Here is an 18,220-nt window from a genome sequence, read left to right as displayed (position 1 = left end):
ATCATGACGGATCATTGGACAGCTAAGCTTATATTAGATGCTGCCACACCTCTTTTTCCTATATTGTACTAAATGTATTAAGAGCTGAAAGGAATATTAAGAGAGCACAAATGGTAGCTTAACACTGCATAACAATCTTTGGGACTAGAGGGAGTTCTTAAACATTAGCTGTGGTGGTCTTAAAAAGTTACATGTCTTACTGGATAAAAACCTCAAGGGAAATTCACCAAAGCACATAAATAGTTTTCTCACCAAAGCACATAAATAGTTTTCTCACTGTCTGTGAAGAAGAAATGAATACAGCATAAGAAGCTAAATAGAAACACAGATACAGTAATGGAATTTCACTGTCTTAATTAAGAGCTGTTCCTGAAACTAGAAATATTTTGAGAAAAGCGAAAGCTCAATATAAGTAAAATATGTTGGCATTACTTAAATTTTAGTAATCAAGCATGTTAACAACCTCATTCTGATAAATTTATTTATATTTTCTCTTGCTATAGCAATATATATACACACTAACTTTTTTCCTAGGTTCAGAAAACTCACATGGCTGCCTATTTCTTCTCAATTATCTTTGAAGATATGAAAGAGACATATTTGGCTTTTATTGTCACTGAATAGTACGTTATTCAATGAAATGACCCAGTGGTTGATGGTAATAGTTACAAAACATAAAAATTTATTTTGTGAGATGTTGGGCTATGGACAATAGTTCTGGAAAATATTTATTTTATTAGCCAGAAGCAGACATCTCCCTACAAAAAATTCACTGGAATAAGTTTCAGAGTCCCCCTGGATAATTAAAATCCAAATCAGATGCTCTTTTCCTTTTTCTAAACCTACAACTTCCGCACCTTTCCCTTTCTCAGTGACATTTTAAAGTTAATAATTTTGATAAATATTTGACCAAGTTTGGTATTCTTATTTTACCTCACTAGTAATAACAACAACAAACTTTTATGTCTAGGTGAACTAGATTTAATACTAAGTCTTTCCATTTAGACTTGTAAATTTTATATACATAAATATATAAACATGCCAGACATCTCATGGCATCATCCTTGAACTGAAAAAAGCTATATATTTTAGAGAAATCATAACTTTTCCATTGGGACCCACTAATTTTAGAGATATTGAAACTATTCTGTAGTGGATGAATAAACAGAACAAGCAGCTTCCTGGGGAAGTCTGTATTAAAAAATAATCTCAGTAAAAATAAAGAAAACCTTTTCATACACTCCTCAAGTTTTAGCATTACTTATATACAATAACCATTATAATTCCTGTTTGAGCTGCTTATCACATGCCTAAGAGATAAATGTTAATTCTGACAAAGCATCATAACATTGACCTTGTAAAGCGTGCAGAAATATGTGTATATACAGATATACATGAACATATATATATATGTGTTTGTTTTTTTCTTACATGACAGAAATCATGGAAAGTTCAATTATTCAGACGTGCATTCATTTTATTTAGCATTTTTGCAAGATTACCCACTTACCACTCTCGAATGGATTTCTTTGGCATAAAGAGGGAATAAGAATTCAGATTCCCCTTCCAGTCGAAGGCCTTCTTTTGTAACACGCAGGTGTCCCATTCCAGTCTGAGGAGAAGATGTGAGAATTATGCACAATTTACTATTGTTGCTGTATTTATTTTGTGTTCTTTTCATGAATTAAACATTTTCAGAACTGCCTGCCTCAAGTCTACTGATAAATATACAAATAGTAATGCATTTAAAATTTTGAGAACACCTTATTTTTTCCCAGGAGTAATTTTCTGTGAGAAGTTGCAGGTTTCATGAAGTTATTAAACTTGGTTTGTTTTTTTTTGGGGTTTTTTTTTGGGTGGGGGAGGGTGTGGAGTGGAAATACAGTTTTATAGTCATTAAATTAAAAAGAAGTGCATTTGTATTGGCTGTGCTGAAACAGCTTTTGTACTTGCCTTCTAAAAATGTAATGAACAATAAACTTTTACATATGAGTACTCACATAAAAAAACTTACATTAACATCTCAGGGTTCATTCTTTTAAAAATATAAGCCTACAGAACAGACAAAGAGGGATATTTATTTGCTTTCATTTTCCTCAATAACTTCTTTTTAATTAAATTTTAATTCATTGGCTTAGTTTTTTCTCCTTCAATTGTAGGTCAAGACTCTATATCTCATTATCATACACCTTTTTCTCTATCACCTGCTTCTCAGTTTTCTCATCCTTTCTTCCTCCTGCTTTCAGCCCAATTATTCTTTCCAGCTGATATCTCCGTTCTTTATTTCTTTTTACTTCCTTTCATCATTATCATAGAACTGATAATGTGAAAAATGAGTGAGGAATTACTTCAGTAAGTACATCTGAGGTTTGCAGATGTAGGCTTCAGCTGTAAGGCATTTCACAGGTATTCAGCTAATTTGTAAAGGATTCGCTGGTTTCCCTGACATAAAGTGTGACAGAAAACTTGCCAAAAAAACCCCAACAAACTCAAAAAAAACAGCCTTTCAGCTAGGCCACATAAAAATATTTCAAGACAATTGCTGCAAACTACAAGGAACAGATGGAAGAGCTAAATAAAAAAAAACAATAAACCCAAAAAAGTATTTTCAGGTAGTTCTTGATGCAAGCAGAAGAGATAACAATTACACACCAATGAATTGTTCATCTAATGAATTATGCTTGCCACTGAGAAAAGTTATAATTGAAGAGATGGTAATTGCTTTCAAATATATGTTCTGACTAATCAGATTATATATGTATATATGTAATGCTAAGTAACATATCAAACCAACCTTCAATAAAAAATCATAGTTATTTTTTTAGCAGGCCTGAAGGGAGACAAAGAGAGAAACAAGTTTTGCTTAAATTCCATAGGGCAAGAAATGTTCATTCACTCCACTGGAGATTACAACCACAATTCTTCTTCAGCAGGATTTGCTTCAGGAAAGAGGCTTTTAGAAAAGCTATTTATGGAATCTGTTTTTCAGGGTCAAATATTTTACTGTTTTGAAATATTTAATGTACTGACTTTTCTCAGTGAAAACAGATACAGTTTCCAAATTCTACACCACTGCCAAGCTTTTAAAAAGTACTCAGTATACAGTGATACATCCCATAAGGCAAAACTAAAATAGCTATGGTGAGCTTTATAATGACAATTCCTAGCCAGCACTGACTGATTTAAAATTATGTTTTTCTAGCAAAGACTATGGACAGTTTCTTTTAAGTTGCAACACCAACATTATAAAGACACTTAGGTTTTAAGGAAAATACTTGAAAAATCTGATGTGAAATATCAGGATATTCTAAAGTAATACCCTTTACAAGTATCTCCTCTTTTATTAACCAAATTTAGGGTCTGATGATTTGCTCTGAGCTCATACTTTTTCCCATCAGGTGAAAGTAGTTTATGTTAGCTATCAGGTTTAAACCGAGTTTTTGTATTTTTATGGAATAAAATAAAAAGAACTAAATAAGTAGCATATTTTAGAATAAGCACAAAAAATTACATTGGCAAATCTGAAATTTAAGAAGGCAGAGGAAGAACTAGCAATTAATTCTTGCTCTGAAGCAGACTGGAGAAAATTAACAAACTCCTAGGTAGCAATCTCTGTCCTGCCTTTTGCAGGAAGAAATTTTTAGTAGAAACAGAATAAAAAAATTTTGTGGAAAAAAATTATGCAATTTACTCAGCACACTCTTTCTAATGGATTCAGGTTTCCCAGCAATGGTTATTGTGAAAATGCTATATAGACAAAGAAATGTCTTTGACAAAAAAAATAGTATGTCACATGGTAAAACTCAGCACTTTCAACTTATCTAGAAGTTCCTATTTTTTCAGTAATTCCGTAATATCCCTCAGGATTACTTTGTATAAGTATGTCCTCCAGTATGCCGTATTTTCTTATATCAGATATTTAATCTAAGCATTGACACAAAGCTCACATTCTCACATATTTGCCTAACAGCCTCATTATCAATTCTCATTGACCACTTGGGAAGTGCAAACCCAGGGAAATTTAGATTTGGGTTATGTGCATAAAAGACTATTGGTGAGGACTAACATAAACTGTGTAACATGCATGCAAACAATAAAACTGGATTTTATATAATGATTCTCACTTCTATTACCTTTGCGACTGCAAACAATTATTATGTTCTTAGTACTATGAGCATCTTAAGATTGTAAAAGTACTGAGTTATGCAGTACAGAGAGATAGAAGAATTCTATTATGTCCCTTTTATAACTGGCAAATTGAAGTTACATAGAATATAAAATAGAGGGATTTAGAATAAACAACCACCCCAATTCACTGAGATCCAACACTAAGTTCCATGAAAAGGCAAAGCATAATATTTACACATAATGTTCTCTCAACAACCACTCTGCTTCTTACATTACCGATTGCTTTTTAACTGAGTATTGCGACTTCCTCAGTGATGAACAAATGTGATGCTTTCTGTTTCAAGCATTTGATTCTGTTCCTATTCAAATAACTGAATATTTGAATATATTTCTACTGATTTGAGGAAAGGGACCCAATATCTATTAGTTAGATGTGGACTTTGATGCAGTTGTACAACAAGCTATTGCTTAGGGTGGGGGGTAAAAAAAGTGCTCCATAAAGACAGGAAATGTACGGCAAGTCTGAATTCTGGTTATCCTGATGCTGGTGACTGTCACTGCTTGAGTTTGCTGGCCCTGAGCTGTAATGCACTGTTGTACGTACAGATATAGCTGAGACTCACATTTTGTAATTACTCAAAGCCCTCAGCGAGGCAGGGACGCAGCTGTACAGCAGGGAAGGATGAAATGGCATCTTGCAGACAGCAATCAGGTTTTACTGCTGCAAGGAGTTGACTAGCATGGAAACTGCTGGCAGCTGCCAAACTCTTGTGTACCAAAGATGCAACTTAGCATTAGTGTTCACACAGGTGTGACCAGTATTCATTTCAGAACTGCTTGACTTATTCTAACTGCAGCAACAGGATGTCTTCGACTATAGTAGAAACATTTTTTCATAATTTGAAAATGCTCCCAAGCAGGTAAGTGCTAGGAGAAAAAGAGACAAAGCCTTCTACCATAAACATTCAATCTCTGAATCCTCATAAAAGCTCATCAAGACTACTTGATTGAGAAGTCCTGGTCTAAAAGACATTTGACATCTAGCTTTTCAGTCAATTATCTATATAGATACTCCAAAACCAGCTGAAATGAGTAGCCACCACTGCAAAATTCTAGGTAAGATGCACTGTGTTGTGGAACATCTGGATGGGAGGACCATCTTGGATGTCTTATTCTCTTAAGACTCTAAACAGACTCCAGATTATCAGGAGTGGAAAACAAGCAGATGCAGCTCTAGGGCTCTTGCACTCACAGTGAGTTGCACTCCGGTAGCCGAGTCTCATGCTGCCTATGTCATATGGAAGCAAAAGAGCATCAGGTGATTTATCTGGGATTTATCTCCCAGGATTATGACAATGTAGGTCTGCTGCTGTAGGCATGTGGCCATTAGAAATGAGCATGAGGCAGGGGGAACATTCATTCAGTTTAAAAATTAGTATTTCTAGTCACCTAAATTTGATGAATAATATAGTTTTTATTTTCCTACCAACACTCAAACTGATACACACTGGCTCACTGTATTTGGTCAACCACTCTCCATATCATGTCATGCCATATCACATCATCATTGTTTCTGTACCTTCTCAGCATTAGACTCAAATGCAGTCCTCAGGCTCCTCTGAGTAAGTGAAATGGAACTTCTGCTCTGTGTGTCAGCTAATAGCTGCAAGGGAAGATGTGTATTTTCTCCTTTTGGGGAGAGATCAAATACTGGAAAGAGGCTGACCTGTATGCTAGCATAGGTAAACCAAAAAATTCTCAAAGTTGATTCCAACATAATTTTGAACACATATTCAATTCAAATCAAGTAGCTTCCATCTCAGGAGTTAAAAACATGTTTGATTTGCAGTATCTGCTCCCTGAATATTCAACTTTTCCATATATTAAAAGTCCACACACGCTGTAGTGGCTGAATGAAACCAGTAATGATATTAACTTCAGAGTAGAAAGGATACAGCCTTTCCACTCAGTTAAATCCTTTTCTTTCTTGTAGGATCCTTACATCCTCTTTCCAGGCCAGATCAGGGAAGGACCTTACCAAGTTCAGACCAAGACACCACTTGTTGTGGCCCAAAGATAGTTAAATTAATGGCTTTATAGATCCAGCTTGCACTGCAGCACTTCTTGCAGCAATTACTATTTAGAGAACTTGCTTTGCAAACAAGAGTGTACTGTTTCATTGAGATAATAGGACTGTGGGTAGAGATTGTTAAAGAGCAATCAGCAAAACAGGATTGGTAATGAATCTGATGAAACTCTCTGTTCGACTTACAATATCAATTTTGGAGCTAAGTACGTGCTTGGTATAATAACATTACTGATGCCTCATCTCATTTTCAGTTGCAAGGACTCTATTTGCTGGGCTCAGACAGAGGCTATCTGACTCATCTGCTTAGATGACAGTGGAGTAATTTCAGTCAAAGACATTGGTCAAATCAGAGCCCTTGGCAAAAGCAAGCACTCCTGGTACAGAAGTTAGTCTCACTTGGCTTAGGGCTGGATACAAACCAAAACAGCATTTGTGGACAAGAGTGAAAAGTGGGTAGATAATATTTCAAGATTTAGAAAAGTAGATGACCACTTTGAATTCAACAGATTTGTAAGAAAACAGCTATGAATTATGCAAATTATCAAACCACTGATGTTTGCTTATTTTTATAACATTTCTTTCATAAAACAGGATTCATACTTAAGATGCATATTTTCAAGATATTTTCAGGTCCTCTTTTATCTTTGTCCTGATATACAGAATAACAGACTTCCTTACTTAAAGTATTAATTAAAACAGGTGTTACTCAAGAGGAAAGAATATATTCTCAAAACAGATTCAGTTTTAGCTTCATTTCCTTGTTCAGCAAGGACCATATTCTGTTTTTGGTTCTGTACTGCACAGATATTAAAAAATGCCATTACCTCTGCTTTGTTAGAAAAACTGACTATGAAGAAATAGACTTCTACTCCCACTGCTACATGTCTTTATTCAGGAATTAGGTTTTTATAAGTTGGGTAATTGATTTTATTATATTAACATTTGTAATTATGCAACTTAGCTTAAGAAATGGAATTAAATATTTTCCTTTGCTTTGCAAAGGCTCTCAAAAGGGTTTTCTTACATCCAGTCTTAAACTTGCATGTACACTCTAATCTCACTGCACTCAGATTTTTATAACTCTTTATTAATATTATAAATTATTCCAAATGTACACTTAAGTGTTCCTCAACACCCTTTTACATACACATGATTTGATTCATTATATAATTCAGAATAATCAAATGCTTTAAGAAAATATATTTAAATGAAAATAAGTATCACTACTGAAAAGTCTTTCTTTGGCAACAGCTTCCTGTAGTAAGTATCTCAGTATCTTTCTACTCAATTATTACTCTCTGCATAAAATATTTAGAAAGGTTGCAAAATACAGCTGTTTTAGATTATTCAGAATAGAAACTATGGCACGTTCATATTCTGACATGAAAATTTCGGTGAAAATTTATGAAATATTCAATAAGTTATTTTATTTAAGTATTAAGGTAATGCAACATTCTCAAAATGACAACTAATTCCATGGAGGACCCACTGTTAATCACAAAGTGCATGGAAAGGCTGTACAAGTACACTAATGTATGTCTATGGTAAAGGAGATCTCTTGCTCTAAGTGTTCTTTACGGTACCTTTTCATTGCTGTCTGCTCTGGTTTTAGGTGCTCCAAATGGAGCATCTCCAATTTAATAAGGTATGCTATTACACAGTCTATTAAGTCTCACTGTCAGAAAGTGTTAACTGATTTTCAGTTAAAATTTTACTTTCTTAATTCATTACATTCCTAGTTTCATATTTCTATATTTCCTTAAGTAATTCCCTCCATCTTCAGTGCCTGAGTTTATCAAGTGCTTGAATAGTTTTTTACACAAGTATTTTATTAAAAAATCACTTTTTATTTCAAAGTACATTTATTCTACTTATAGAATATTTACTTACATTTATTCTATTTATAGATTTAGAGCAGTACCACTAGCCACCAACTAAGATATATATATAGTAAGATTATATATAGTTTGCTTTTCAACGTCTTATTAAATGAACTATCAACAAATTACTATTTCCTTACAGAAAACTTTTAAAAATAAGGAAAAAAAAAGGGAATTTGTAATGCTTTGTGTATATTCATTTTTAATGGGAACCCCAGAAGTTTAGAAGGATGCTATGTCAGTGATAAAAGTTTCTGGAAATGGCTACATGGATAGAGTACTACCTAATTAAAAGTAGGCCAAAAGAAGAAAACACCTGTCAATATCTAGAAAACCACGTATGTTTTTGTACAACTGTGGCAATTTCCCTATTTATTCCAGTGCCAGAAATTTAAGTGCATAATGGAGAAAGTAAAAGCCCGCAATCTATCTTAAATGTGCAGAAACCCTCACAGTTCTCATTTCCTTTGTCTCTATGTCCACCTGAGGTGCAGGCACAAGAGCAGGCCAAACATTTACCCTGTTCTTAGGAAGAACCATGCTTAGGATATGCATTGGACATTGGACACTGATTGACTTTGCCCTCCACAGGCCAAGTCACTCCCTGTCACAATAAGGTGACCTGGGGGTTATTCTAAGGCTTAGTATTAGGACTTGACTTTCTTCTTGTTAGACTTAAACCCAAGTAAGGTTTGATATGGATGGCAGGAGAACCTGAGATTGAGTGCAGATTTGAACTATGTTTGATTAGCAGTGCATCTAAAGCTATAAAGACCTGTCTACTTCTCTTATACTGCGCTTAAAATTTTTGTCAGAGGAAAAAAAAAACTCCACACCGAAGAAAGGCAACTAGTTGTCCAGGTAAACACTGCAGTTGCATTACTATCTGTCCTTATCAAAATGAAATACAATGCAATTTCCTTTCTTATTCCAGGAGACCACGATAGCTGGGGTATCCACTAAAATCCATGGAAAACATGGGTGTCTCCATCAGAGGCCAAAAAAATTCAGAAATAATCTTTGGCATACAACTGTTCCTGGTGTTATGATAATGTGGCAAAACCTAAATAATACAATAACTGAATTAATAAGGGCTTTCTGAAAAAGATTTGCTAGAGCATCAGGAATGGTAATCACCTGATCAGGTGCATTTTTCACACCTGAGTTCAAGAGACCTAGCATGACAATCCTGGCCTGGAGCTAGTGTGACCTCCAGCCTGAGCCTTGGAAGTTTTGAATGGTACCCCCACACTGATATAACCTGCTAATTCAGTGAGCAAGCATTCTGTCACCTCCTCCAGGTTAGTAAGTTTTTGCAAAGGAGAAGAGCCAGGACAAGACAATTACAATGGTTATTGCTGCCCTCCATACAGACCACAACATATTAGCATCTACCTTCAGAGCCCAACCACCCAGGCAGTTTACTTTTTATACTTATCTGTTTGTCCACTCCTCATGGCTGTAATACCCTAACTAGGGTAAGGAATATTGTGGGAGAAAGTCAGAAGCCTTGTTGAAGCCAAGGTAAATGATATTTTGTGTCCTCCCATCATCTATAATTCTGGACATTTTATCATAAAATGGCAATCAGATTGGTCAGTCATCATTCACTCTTGGTAAACCCATGTTCTCCTTTTTCTAAAGACAAGTGCAACACTTGCATTCCTCCAGCCAACAAGGATCTCCCCAGTCTCCAATATCTTTCAAACACTGTAGAGGGTGACTCTGCAAGAGAATCAGTTCTCTCTGCACCAATGGATGCACATCATCTTGTCGCCATTTGCCCTTTGTAATTCTTAACTGAAGCTGAGCTTTGGTGTTTCTCACACAGAAAGCCTGGCCCAGACATTATTTAGAAATTTCTTCTTTGTAGCCTTTATCTACTTCCAACTCTTCTATACTACTTTTTCACTGAAGCTCCATCACAAGTAACCTGCCCAGCTAAGCCAGGAAATTTATCTAACTATCAGGACTGATCCATCCTACATTTGGAGGATACAGTCCTTAAACTTGATCAAGCTTTTCTGGGTAACTTTACTCTTCAGATCTGGCTCCCATGGGATCCTGTGAGTAGCAGATCCAGCTGTGCACCACCTTTAATTGTCCTCTTCAGAAGTTGTTGCTGACACCCTCTAGAAATCTTCACTGCTTCCATCCTGCCACACTTGTCTTACAGCAGATATCAGAGACATGGAAGGTCCTCTCTTTCAGACCTAATAGATCCTTCAGAATTGTCCACAGGACTTCTGACATCCTTGCAGCCTTAAACCCCTTAAGATTCTTAGTTTTCTAAACTCTTAAAACTAGCAGTCCCTTTTAGTGCTCAGAAAGCCTCATTATGTTAAAAACAGAATCTGAAATTTCCATTACATGAGAAATGTGATATGTTGTCCAGGGGAAAAAACCCAACCCTTTTTCAAACTGATTTTCATGCAAAAATAATGATATTTTTAAAATTACTCTATTTCACCATATTCACCAAACTCAAGTCATAATTATTTGTCTTCTCTGAAACAGCTGAATATAATGAATTCACCAGTTTCTTTGCTTATTCCCACAAAAAACTTGAGACCCTGTCCCTCTGAACTGCAAGAGAGAAAAGGAAAAAAAAATGAATGAGGCACAGCTGATACCTTTGAATTAATGTGCACAATTTGGAGATGCCCATATGTTTTTTAATTGGGCAGCATGAGAAAAGGGATATATTCTCTGTTCAGGTTGTTCTCTTTTAGTCTAGCTTTTATGAAATGAAATGAAGTGAAATGAAATGAAACAATGAAATTCTGTTCCATTTAGTCATCTACATTTGATGCTAAAGGCCTCTCAAACAATAGAGCTTAGAAAAGTTTCTGCCTTTCATCATTCCAAATTTGTAAAAGGAGATCAAGCTCTATTCATCTTGCAGCATATCTGTGTCTGGTTCATGTTCTCTTTTATCAGCTTAGCTTCTTTGCTGGTATTTATCACACTGTCTGGTTTTATGGGGGTTAAGGCAGGACATGTGTGCATGGATTAATTCAATGCTTCAAGCTCTGTTCATAATTTCATTATTATTTTAATCTGGATCTCTGAATAGACATAGCATGTGATTTTTGTATACTGCAAGTTATTACTTAATGAAAGAGTCAAGGATGCTTTATAGAAAAAGAGAACATTTTTTATACAACTAAGGAAACTTTGATGTCTAAATAACCAGTTTGTCAGCTCTGAGTGGGCATATGAAAGGGCTGTGCTATAGAATCACGTCAATCAATCACTAAAGCACCAACACCTCTATTATTGAAAATCTGTTTTCCTTATAAAATTATATACTGCAGTCATATTATGCTTGAATTTTTCCTTCAGCATACACTCTCTTCAGGACTCTACTATAAAAATATATTTTAAAATGTTGGCAACATTTTTTCTAATACGATTATCAGCCTTAGTGACAATACAACTTGTTTCTTGTATAAATACAATATCTATTATGAATATTAAACATAGTCCTATAATCTCTAAATGTATGTGTTGTTACAGTTGACAGATTAATATTTGCTAAATAACTGGTGATTGCATATAGGATAATATTTCACAATTACTTTTAAACTCTTCCCAGTCATGGGAATTCTTAATTGGATAAGTGTGATATACATCAATCAACTCATTTCCTAAACAGCAAATACTTGTCAAGCTTGGAACTCACGAATCATAAAAATCTAATTCTGACACTATACTGATACTTCTCTTTTCAAACAGCAACAAAATACTTGGAGAAATAAATGCTTAATTCCATCATGAAAAGGGTTTTATGATAGTATTGGTAATTTCTTATAACTATTACACTAATTCTTCATAATTGGTGTTTCCTTTGACACAGGAAAGAACTGTGATGCGTCAATTATATGCTTCCAGACTTTGAATGTGCACTAAACATCCTTCTTAGACTCAGTGGCTAGCAGCGCTTCTCTGTGATTCTCTGGGTGAGATTTCTGGTATCCTCAGAGTTACTTCTTGTCTTGAGAGATGTAGTCTATTAAAACAACACCCAGTAAAAGAAGTTCTCTCCTCTTAACAACATCACATTCACTTTTGCTGAGGATTGTGACATACCTGTGCACTTTGCACGAATGTATTTACAGTTGATATTTATCTGAATTTCAGTATTTCCCTAAAATTATTCCACATTAATGAAGGCATTACAGTTAAGTCACTATCCAATTGGGCACATCAGGCATACAGATTCTTTAACACAGAATTAGGAAATTCCTTGTAATTGTGGCATTCACAGCCCTTTCACTCTGTGGAAGGATGTAAACCTGCACTGCTAGAGCTGTTACTCCACTGCTCTTCCTGCAAAAGCATAAGGACACTGTCCCTCAGCAGACCAAGGCATTTGGTATCTTCCACACAGGAACTACAAGGAGATGGGCATTCCTATAAGTAGATTTTCTAATTTTTTTAAATCCTCACTGGTATCAGAGAAGAAATACCCAAGCTCATATGTAGAAATCAAATCAACAAAAAATATTTTTTAAAACTCTGTAAAAATAGAACCCTGAGCCACACAGAAAACAATTATAAGTTTTTCATGTTCTCTGTGAGTTATGACAGGCAGGCACTAAAAGCATATCTTCCATGTGAGCTGCATAAGAGAAAAATTATCTGTGATCTAAGATGGTTTGCACTCTAATCTGTATGGCAGTAACAGTGCTGTAAAGAATTCATGTAGGGGAAGACCCTTCACAGGAATTCAAGCACTAAAAACTGTATTAGTAAGTAGGACTGAAAATTAACATACTTTTCTTTTTAGTGAGCATAGAAATATTTATGTTAAGATAAAGCGGTCTTCCCTTAATGACAGAGGTGCAATAACAATAGTTAGCAGAAACTTTCTTCAGTAGCCAGGGCAGAGCTGTAGAAATTTATTATTATGGTTCTTCTTGTAACAAGTCTATTCAAATCATCTGTGTATCACAACTGCATGTTAGGAGCAAATTAGCTTAGCTTCAATATTCACTGATGCACTGATCCTGACTAAAGCTGCATCTTGCAGACTTCTGAAACTTACATTTTAATTTACTACATGCAAAATTCCATTATAAATATTAAAATATATATATGACAGTGGAAAGTTATTAAATTCATTTCTGAATTATGTAGCTGCTGGGCCTCAAGCATGAAGTAGTGATAATTGCCTCCAAGCTGTAATTAATTGGGCAAATAAATTGTTAAATTTTAGATGCTGATAAATAGGAGAAATAAGCTTAAAAACCACAGCAGCTGTCAGCAATATTTTAACTAAGGAATTCTGTATGAGATAAAATTACGACAAACACATTTATAAACTATCAACTAAACAGAGATTATGAGACAACAGCAAAATACATTCTCATAGAATGGCTAGAATTCACTGCAATGTAAAGCATCAACAACCTCAGTATTTCAAAAATTATTACTAATACAGAAATTATATATGAGGAAGTACATTCAAAGATAGATTTTTCTAACATACTTTCAGCCAAAGTGCAAATCACAGTTGAGAAGAAAGAAAAAAGAACCATCCATTACCTACAGAGAAGCTGGTTTACATACAAAATAGGTGAAGGGGTGAGGCAGGGAAGAGAAGTCAAGAATGGAAAATTAAAGAGGACACTTACTGGGGAAAACCACATCACTTTAAGAATCCAAATTGTCAAAGAAAAATTCACAACTAGGATGATAAGCAGGAGGAGAACAAACAGGTAGAGACAACGCTTTCTCCAGCCATAAATTCCAATTTTGTACACATATTCATTCTTCGGCCTCTCTAGGCTCGTGCCTGGTGTCGTTGTCATGTATTGTTCACGTACCATCTGCTATGTAAAGAAAAAAAAAGAAAGGGAACTGCTTAGTTGCTTAATTTAAGTGACAATATTTATATAAAACTTCAAAGAAAATATAAAGATATAATTGTAATAGCTAGGAACTAGAAACTTTATGAAGTTTACCTGGAAAGCATTTTTATTCTGCTCTTTTCAACTTACATCTTAGTTTTTTATACACTCAACGTAATGTTTTAATATATGAACTGCATTAACTGCTGTTTCCAGGAGGCTTAAATTTATTTCATCCTAAAAGAATGGCAAAACTTTTCTCCCATTTGCCTAGTTCTCTCATCATAAAATATTTCATGGCATTGTATCATAATCTACAGCTCACAAGTATGTATCAGTTGGAATGCCAATACATAATTAGGCTTCAGAGTATGTATATAAAGAAATTAAATTATTCTTTATGATGTACAGGAAATAATGATTTCTCAATTAATCAGATATTCATATTTAAAGATATATCAACATTAAAAGCACTGCCTACTGGGTTTAAACAACTTCACTTTATACTATAGTTCTTAAAGAAGCATTGTTTCACTTTATACTATAGCTCTTAAAGAAGCATTGTTTGAATTTAAAAGAATCTTACAAGCTTGCATTTCCTTAAAACATGAGAATATTCACTAACTTCCACATTTACAGCACAGAGACCACCAACAATTCAAACCATTCATTAAAGCTCACAATTTTGGCCAAAAGAATGAAAACTCATTCTGAGAATGAAAACTCTACACTGAGCAAAAAAAGCAAAAAAACTCTAACCCAATCATGGATTGTCTAACCCTTATCTTTAGAAAGATGTCATCTTTTGTTCCTTTAGCTTCCTAGCAAGATAGAGAATGCCATATAAGTTTACAATTGAACAGAAGCCTATATATTAGCCCCTTGTATATATGCAGCAGTCATCTTATTTCTGCACTTCCACCAGAAGAAATTAATTTCTTGTTTATTTATATTCAAAAATGAGACCAAATAATTGGCAGTTCATAATGTAATTTTGCTTACAGACATTATGGTAAAATATTATATTTTTTTTTCTGCTATCAGTCTCAGTTGCTTATAGACTGTGTATATAAATATTTTCACTGTTGAAAACAGTATAACAATTTATTACTGAGGAATTATAGGTTCTGAAATAAATTGGCTTAATCTTAGTGCAAAACATTTACAAGATTTACAAGAGGTTTCTTAATATTTAACAGATGAACTATGTTTAAAAATATCAGATTATGTATTTTAGTTCTGTGTATTACTCAAGCACATAGTACTCATTATAGAATGCTGTTTACATATAAGTTAACACTATGTCTTTTCTGTTTTCTACCTAATTATTGTATAGTAAACCATACAGAGGTTGCCCCTTATCTGAAATCTCTGTTACCATGTGCTGCCATAAGATATTGGGACATTTATACCTACAACGGGTTCCGTAAGATGATTAGACAAACCTTCACCCTTACTTCCACACAAATTTCTTCTCAACACATAACTTACAGAACAGGACGCAGTAACTCTTATCTGGTAACAACCAGAGGCAAACTTTGAGAAATAAGCTGTGCAGTTCTTGCCCATGAGCAGTACAACTATGTCCTTGTTCTGGCTGGGACGTGGTTAACATTTGCAGTAGGCAGGATAGGCATGGCTAGGACTCTGAGGTTATCCTGTAGAGCTTCCTGCCATGCGCAGGGGGTGGTGGGGAAGAAGGAAAGGGGAGAAGGCATCCCTCCTGGTCCTGCTGGACACGGGTGAGTGGTTGGGGTGCTGCTGGTTTCTGTGTGGTGAGTACTCACACATGAATTTGTTTGCATCTCTTCTATGCCCCCTTCACTAGGCAGACTGCTTTGCCTGTTCCTTGCGCTGTTGTTCCCTACGCCTGCAAGGTAAATTTTGCAGTAGAGACGATTTGCAGAAGAGTTAATTAACTGTAACATTTTCACGGTCTTATGCAGCCTCATTACAGTGGTCTCTGAGGTTGGAATTCATCTCACAACGTCAGATATGAACAATTTAGCCCTGAATATCTGAGCCAGTCAACCTGGACTCCCTTTATGGTCAATGGAGATAGGTCTCCCTGCTGGGAATTAGTTATCTGACTTATGTTAGATGTGAATTTTAGATATCGAATGGACTGCTTAACTTCTCTCCATCAAAAGAGAAAGAAGGAGAGCCTGTGATGACTTTCGCATATGTGTATGCCTATATGTTGTAGACATTTCCAACAGAATTATTTCCAAAGCATGTAATTTCACAACAAGATAGGATTTTTCTAATTCCTCTTCTTCTCTGTTCCATTTTTACTCTGTTGTAAAATGTTTACTTAGTGAGTTGAGTGTTTTATACATAATGTATTATGTACTGCTGTTTAATGAGGTGAGGTCAAAATCCATTATGCATTTCAGCAAAAAGCCTATGAGTTTTGTGATTGTTTTCAGCCCCTCAGAAATTCCACAGGGGACATCTCCCAGCACAGCATTGTTCCCTGCATGGATTATTTTTTCCTGACAGAAAACAGTTCTGTTGTTTCTGAGCGTTTATTAATACTGCCAAAAATTGCTTTGGTCATAGTAAATAGGCAGTGCTTGCCTAGACAACTGAATGCTTTGAGAAGGATTAAGTTTTTCTCCCTTACAGAATTTTTCATGATTTTTAAGAAATTTAGTGTCCTACTATTACATAATTACAGTGGAAATTCTTTCAGAACTGATCCTGGGACTGTTTCTTTTGGGAGAATCAACTTTCCATATTACTGACCTGTATGTTCACGAGCTAAAATCACATAGGAAAATAATCTCCGACATGTCTGGAGAAGTCAGAAAGAAATCTTTTTCTAAGTCTGGGATGTTTTAGAAAAGTGGGCTGAAAGGAAAGCCTTAGATAGGCAGACCTGATAGTTGTGTTGTGAAGTCAGCCAAGATCCAAGGTAGATTCATAGAACAAGAACAACAGGTATTTAGTTCTATGATGAGAATTGTGATTTGTAAGTGGAATAACCATGAAACTGGTTGTGTAGGAGCATTCTAAACAGGCACCAAGAAGGAAGTGGTGACTTAGAACCTGGATGTACACAAGTTAGTTGTGTTGGGAGAAGCAAGAAACCCGCAGAATGCACAATGACTTTGGTAAATGTTATCTTTTCTCTGTTAACTATTTTACAAGGAAGTAGCACACAGTGACTAAGAGTAAGAAACACTGGCAAGCCATAGTGCAGATAAAATGGCAATTGAGTTTCAGAATGAAAATTCTTACATGCTTCAAATGGGCCATGAAAACATCTTATTTGCATCAGGTCAGCAGTACCACAATAAAAAAGCTACTACAAATAAACTACTTAATTGGAAGTGGAATTTCTTGATGCTTCTATTCAACGACCAACACAATCAGCACATTCCCTATGGATTTTTGTAGATTTGGCCATAATTCATGGGATTGAGCTCTATCACGATAGTTTGTTATTTAGAAGTATTTTCTAATTGTCAACATCGATTTTACAGGGATCCATTTAAATCAAATTACTTCTTGGCTATTCGCTGATTTAAACCAGATACTGAATGCTAATTAGCTGCCAAAAGATTTTTCACAGATTTTAAATGATAGATCAAACTTGTGAGCAACCAGTAACACTGCAGATTTTTGACCTCATGAGATTTCCCATGTGTTCAGACATTGTGTTGCATGTAAGGCATGAAATTCATGCCTGTAATAATACATATGAGATGCCCATGAAAGACCTGTATGCTCTTTGCACTTATAATTGTCCTCTAAAAATATATAATAATGACAGAACATTTCCCTGGCTATAATGCACCTTCTTTGATATAAAACTTAGAAACTGGTCTCAGTCATTTGAGTGATTCTGAAGTTCAGGAGATTTTTATATTAATATTAATTATGAAAGACGTTGAAAAACTGTCTATCACAAATGTTACTGTTGGACTGAGGTTAGTTTGGGCATCAAGTTCAAAACCTATTCTGACAGCTCTGAAATATTCACTTAAGACACCTATGTTTTTAAAAAGTAATTTGAAAACTTATCCTTTAGCCTGCTTAGGAAAGCAAGCCTGAATAAAAGCATGATATTTTTACTATTTTCAGGAATGACTTATCTGTAGGAAATACTGAAGACAGTATTGAAAAAAATCAATTAAAATAAGTAATCTCAGTATATTTCAACTGTAAAAACATATTTTCTTTGTTTTTGTTCATAAATGGCTGTTATTTTCATTTAAATAAAACACCCCTTTACAAATAGCTCTGAACTGCATTACTCGAGT

General features: G+C 34.9%; 1 protein-coding gene across 3 annotated transcripts in view; it reads right to left on the bottom strand.

The window, feature by feature from the left end:
* SGCG (sarcoglycan gamma) overlaps positions 1-18,220 on the bottom strand; it is a 105,995-nt gene that overhangs the window by 40,146 nt on the left and 47,629 nt on the right. For 2 of the 3 annotated variants that reach the window (XM_066544824.1, XM_066544825.1), the window contains 2 exons: positions 13,737-13,934; positions 1,511-1,612 (listed from right to left, as the gene is read on the bottom strand). In XM_066544824.1, the coding sequence (XP_066400921.1) occupies positions 1,511-1,612; positions 13,737-13,934 (300 nt within the window). The remainder of the gene's footprint in view (positions 1-1,510; positions 1,613-13,736; positions 13,935-18,220) is intronic. The other variant, XM_066544826.1, reaches the window with a different exon arrangement.

Source organism: Molothrus aeneus, chromosome 2 (assembly GCF_037042795.1).
Source record: "Molothrus aeneus isolate 106 chromosome 2, BPBGC_Maene_1.0, whole genome shotgun sequence".
Lineage (NCBI taxonomy): Eukaryota > Metazoa > Chordata > Aves > Passeriformes > Icteridae > Molothrus > Molothrus aeneus.
The sequence above is the reverse complement of the archived record's forward strand: the minus strand, read 5'-3'. Positions and strand labels throughout refer to the sequence as shown.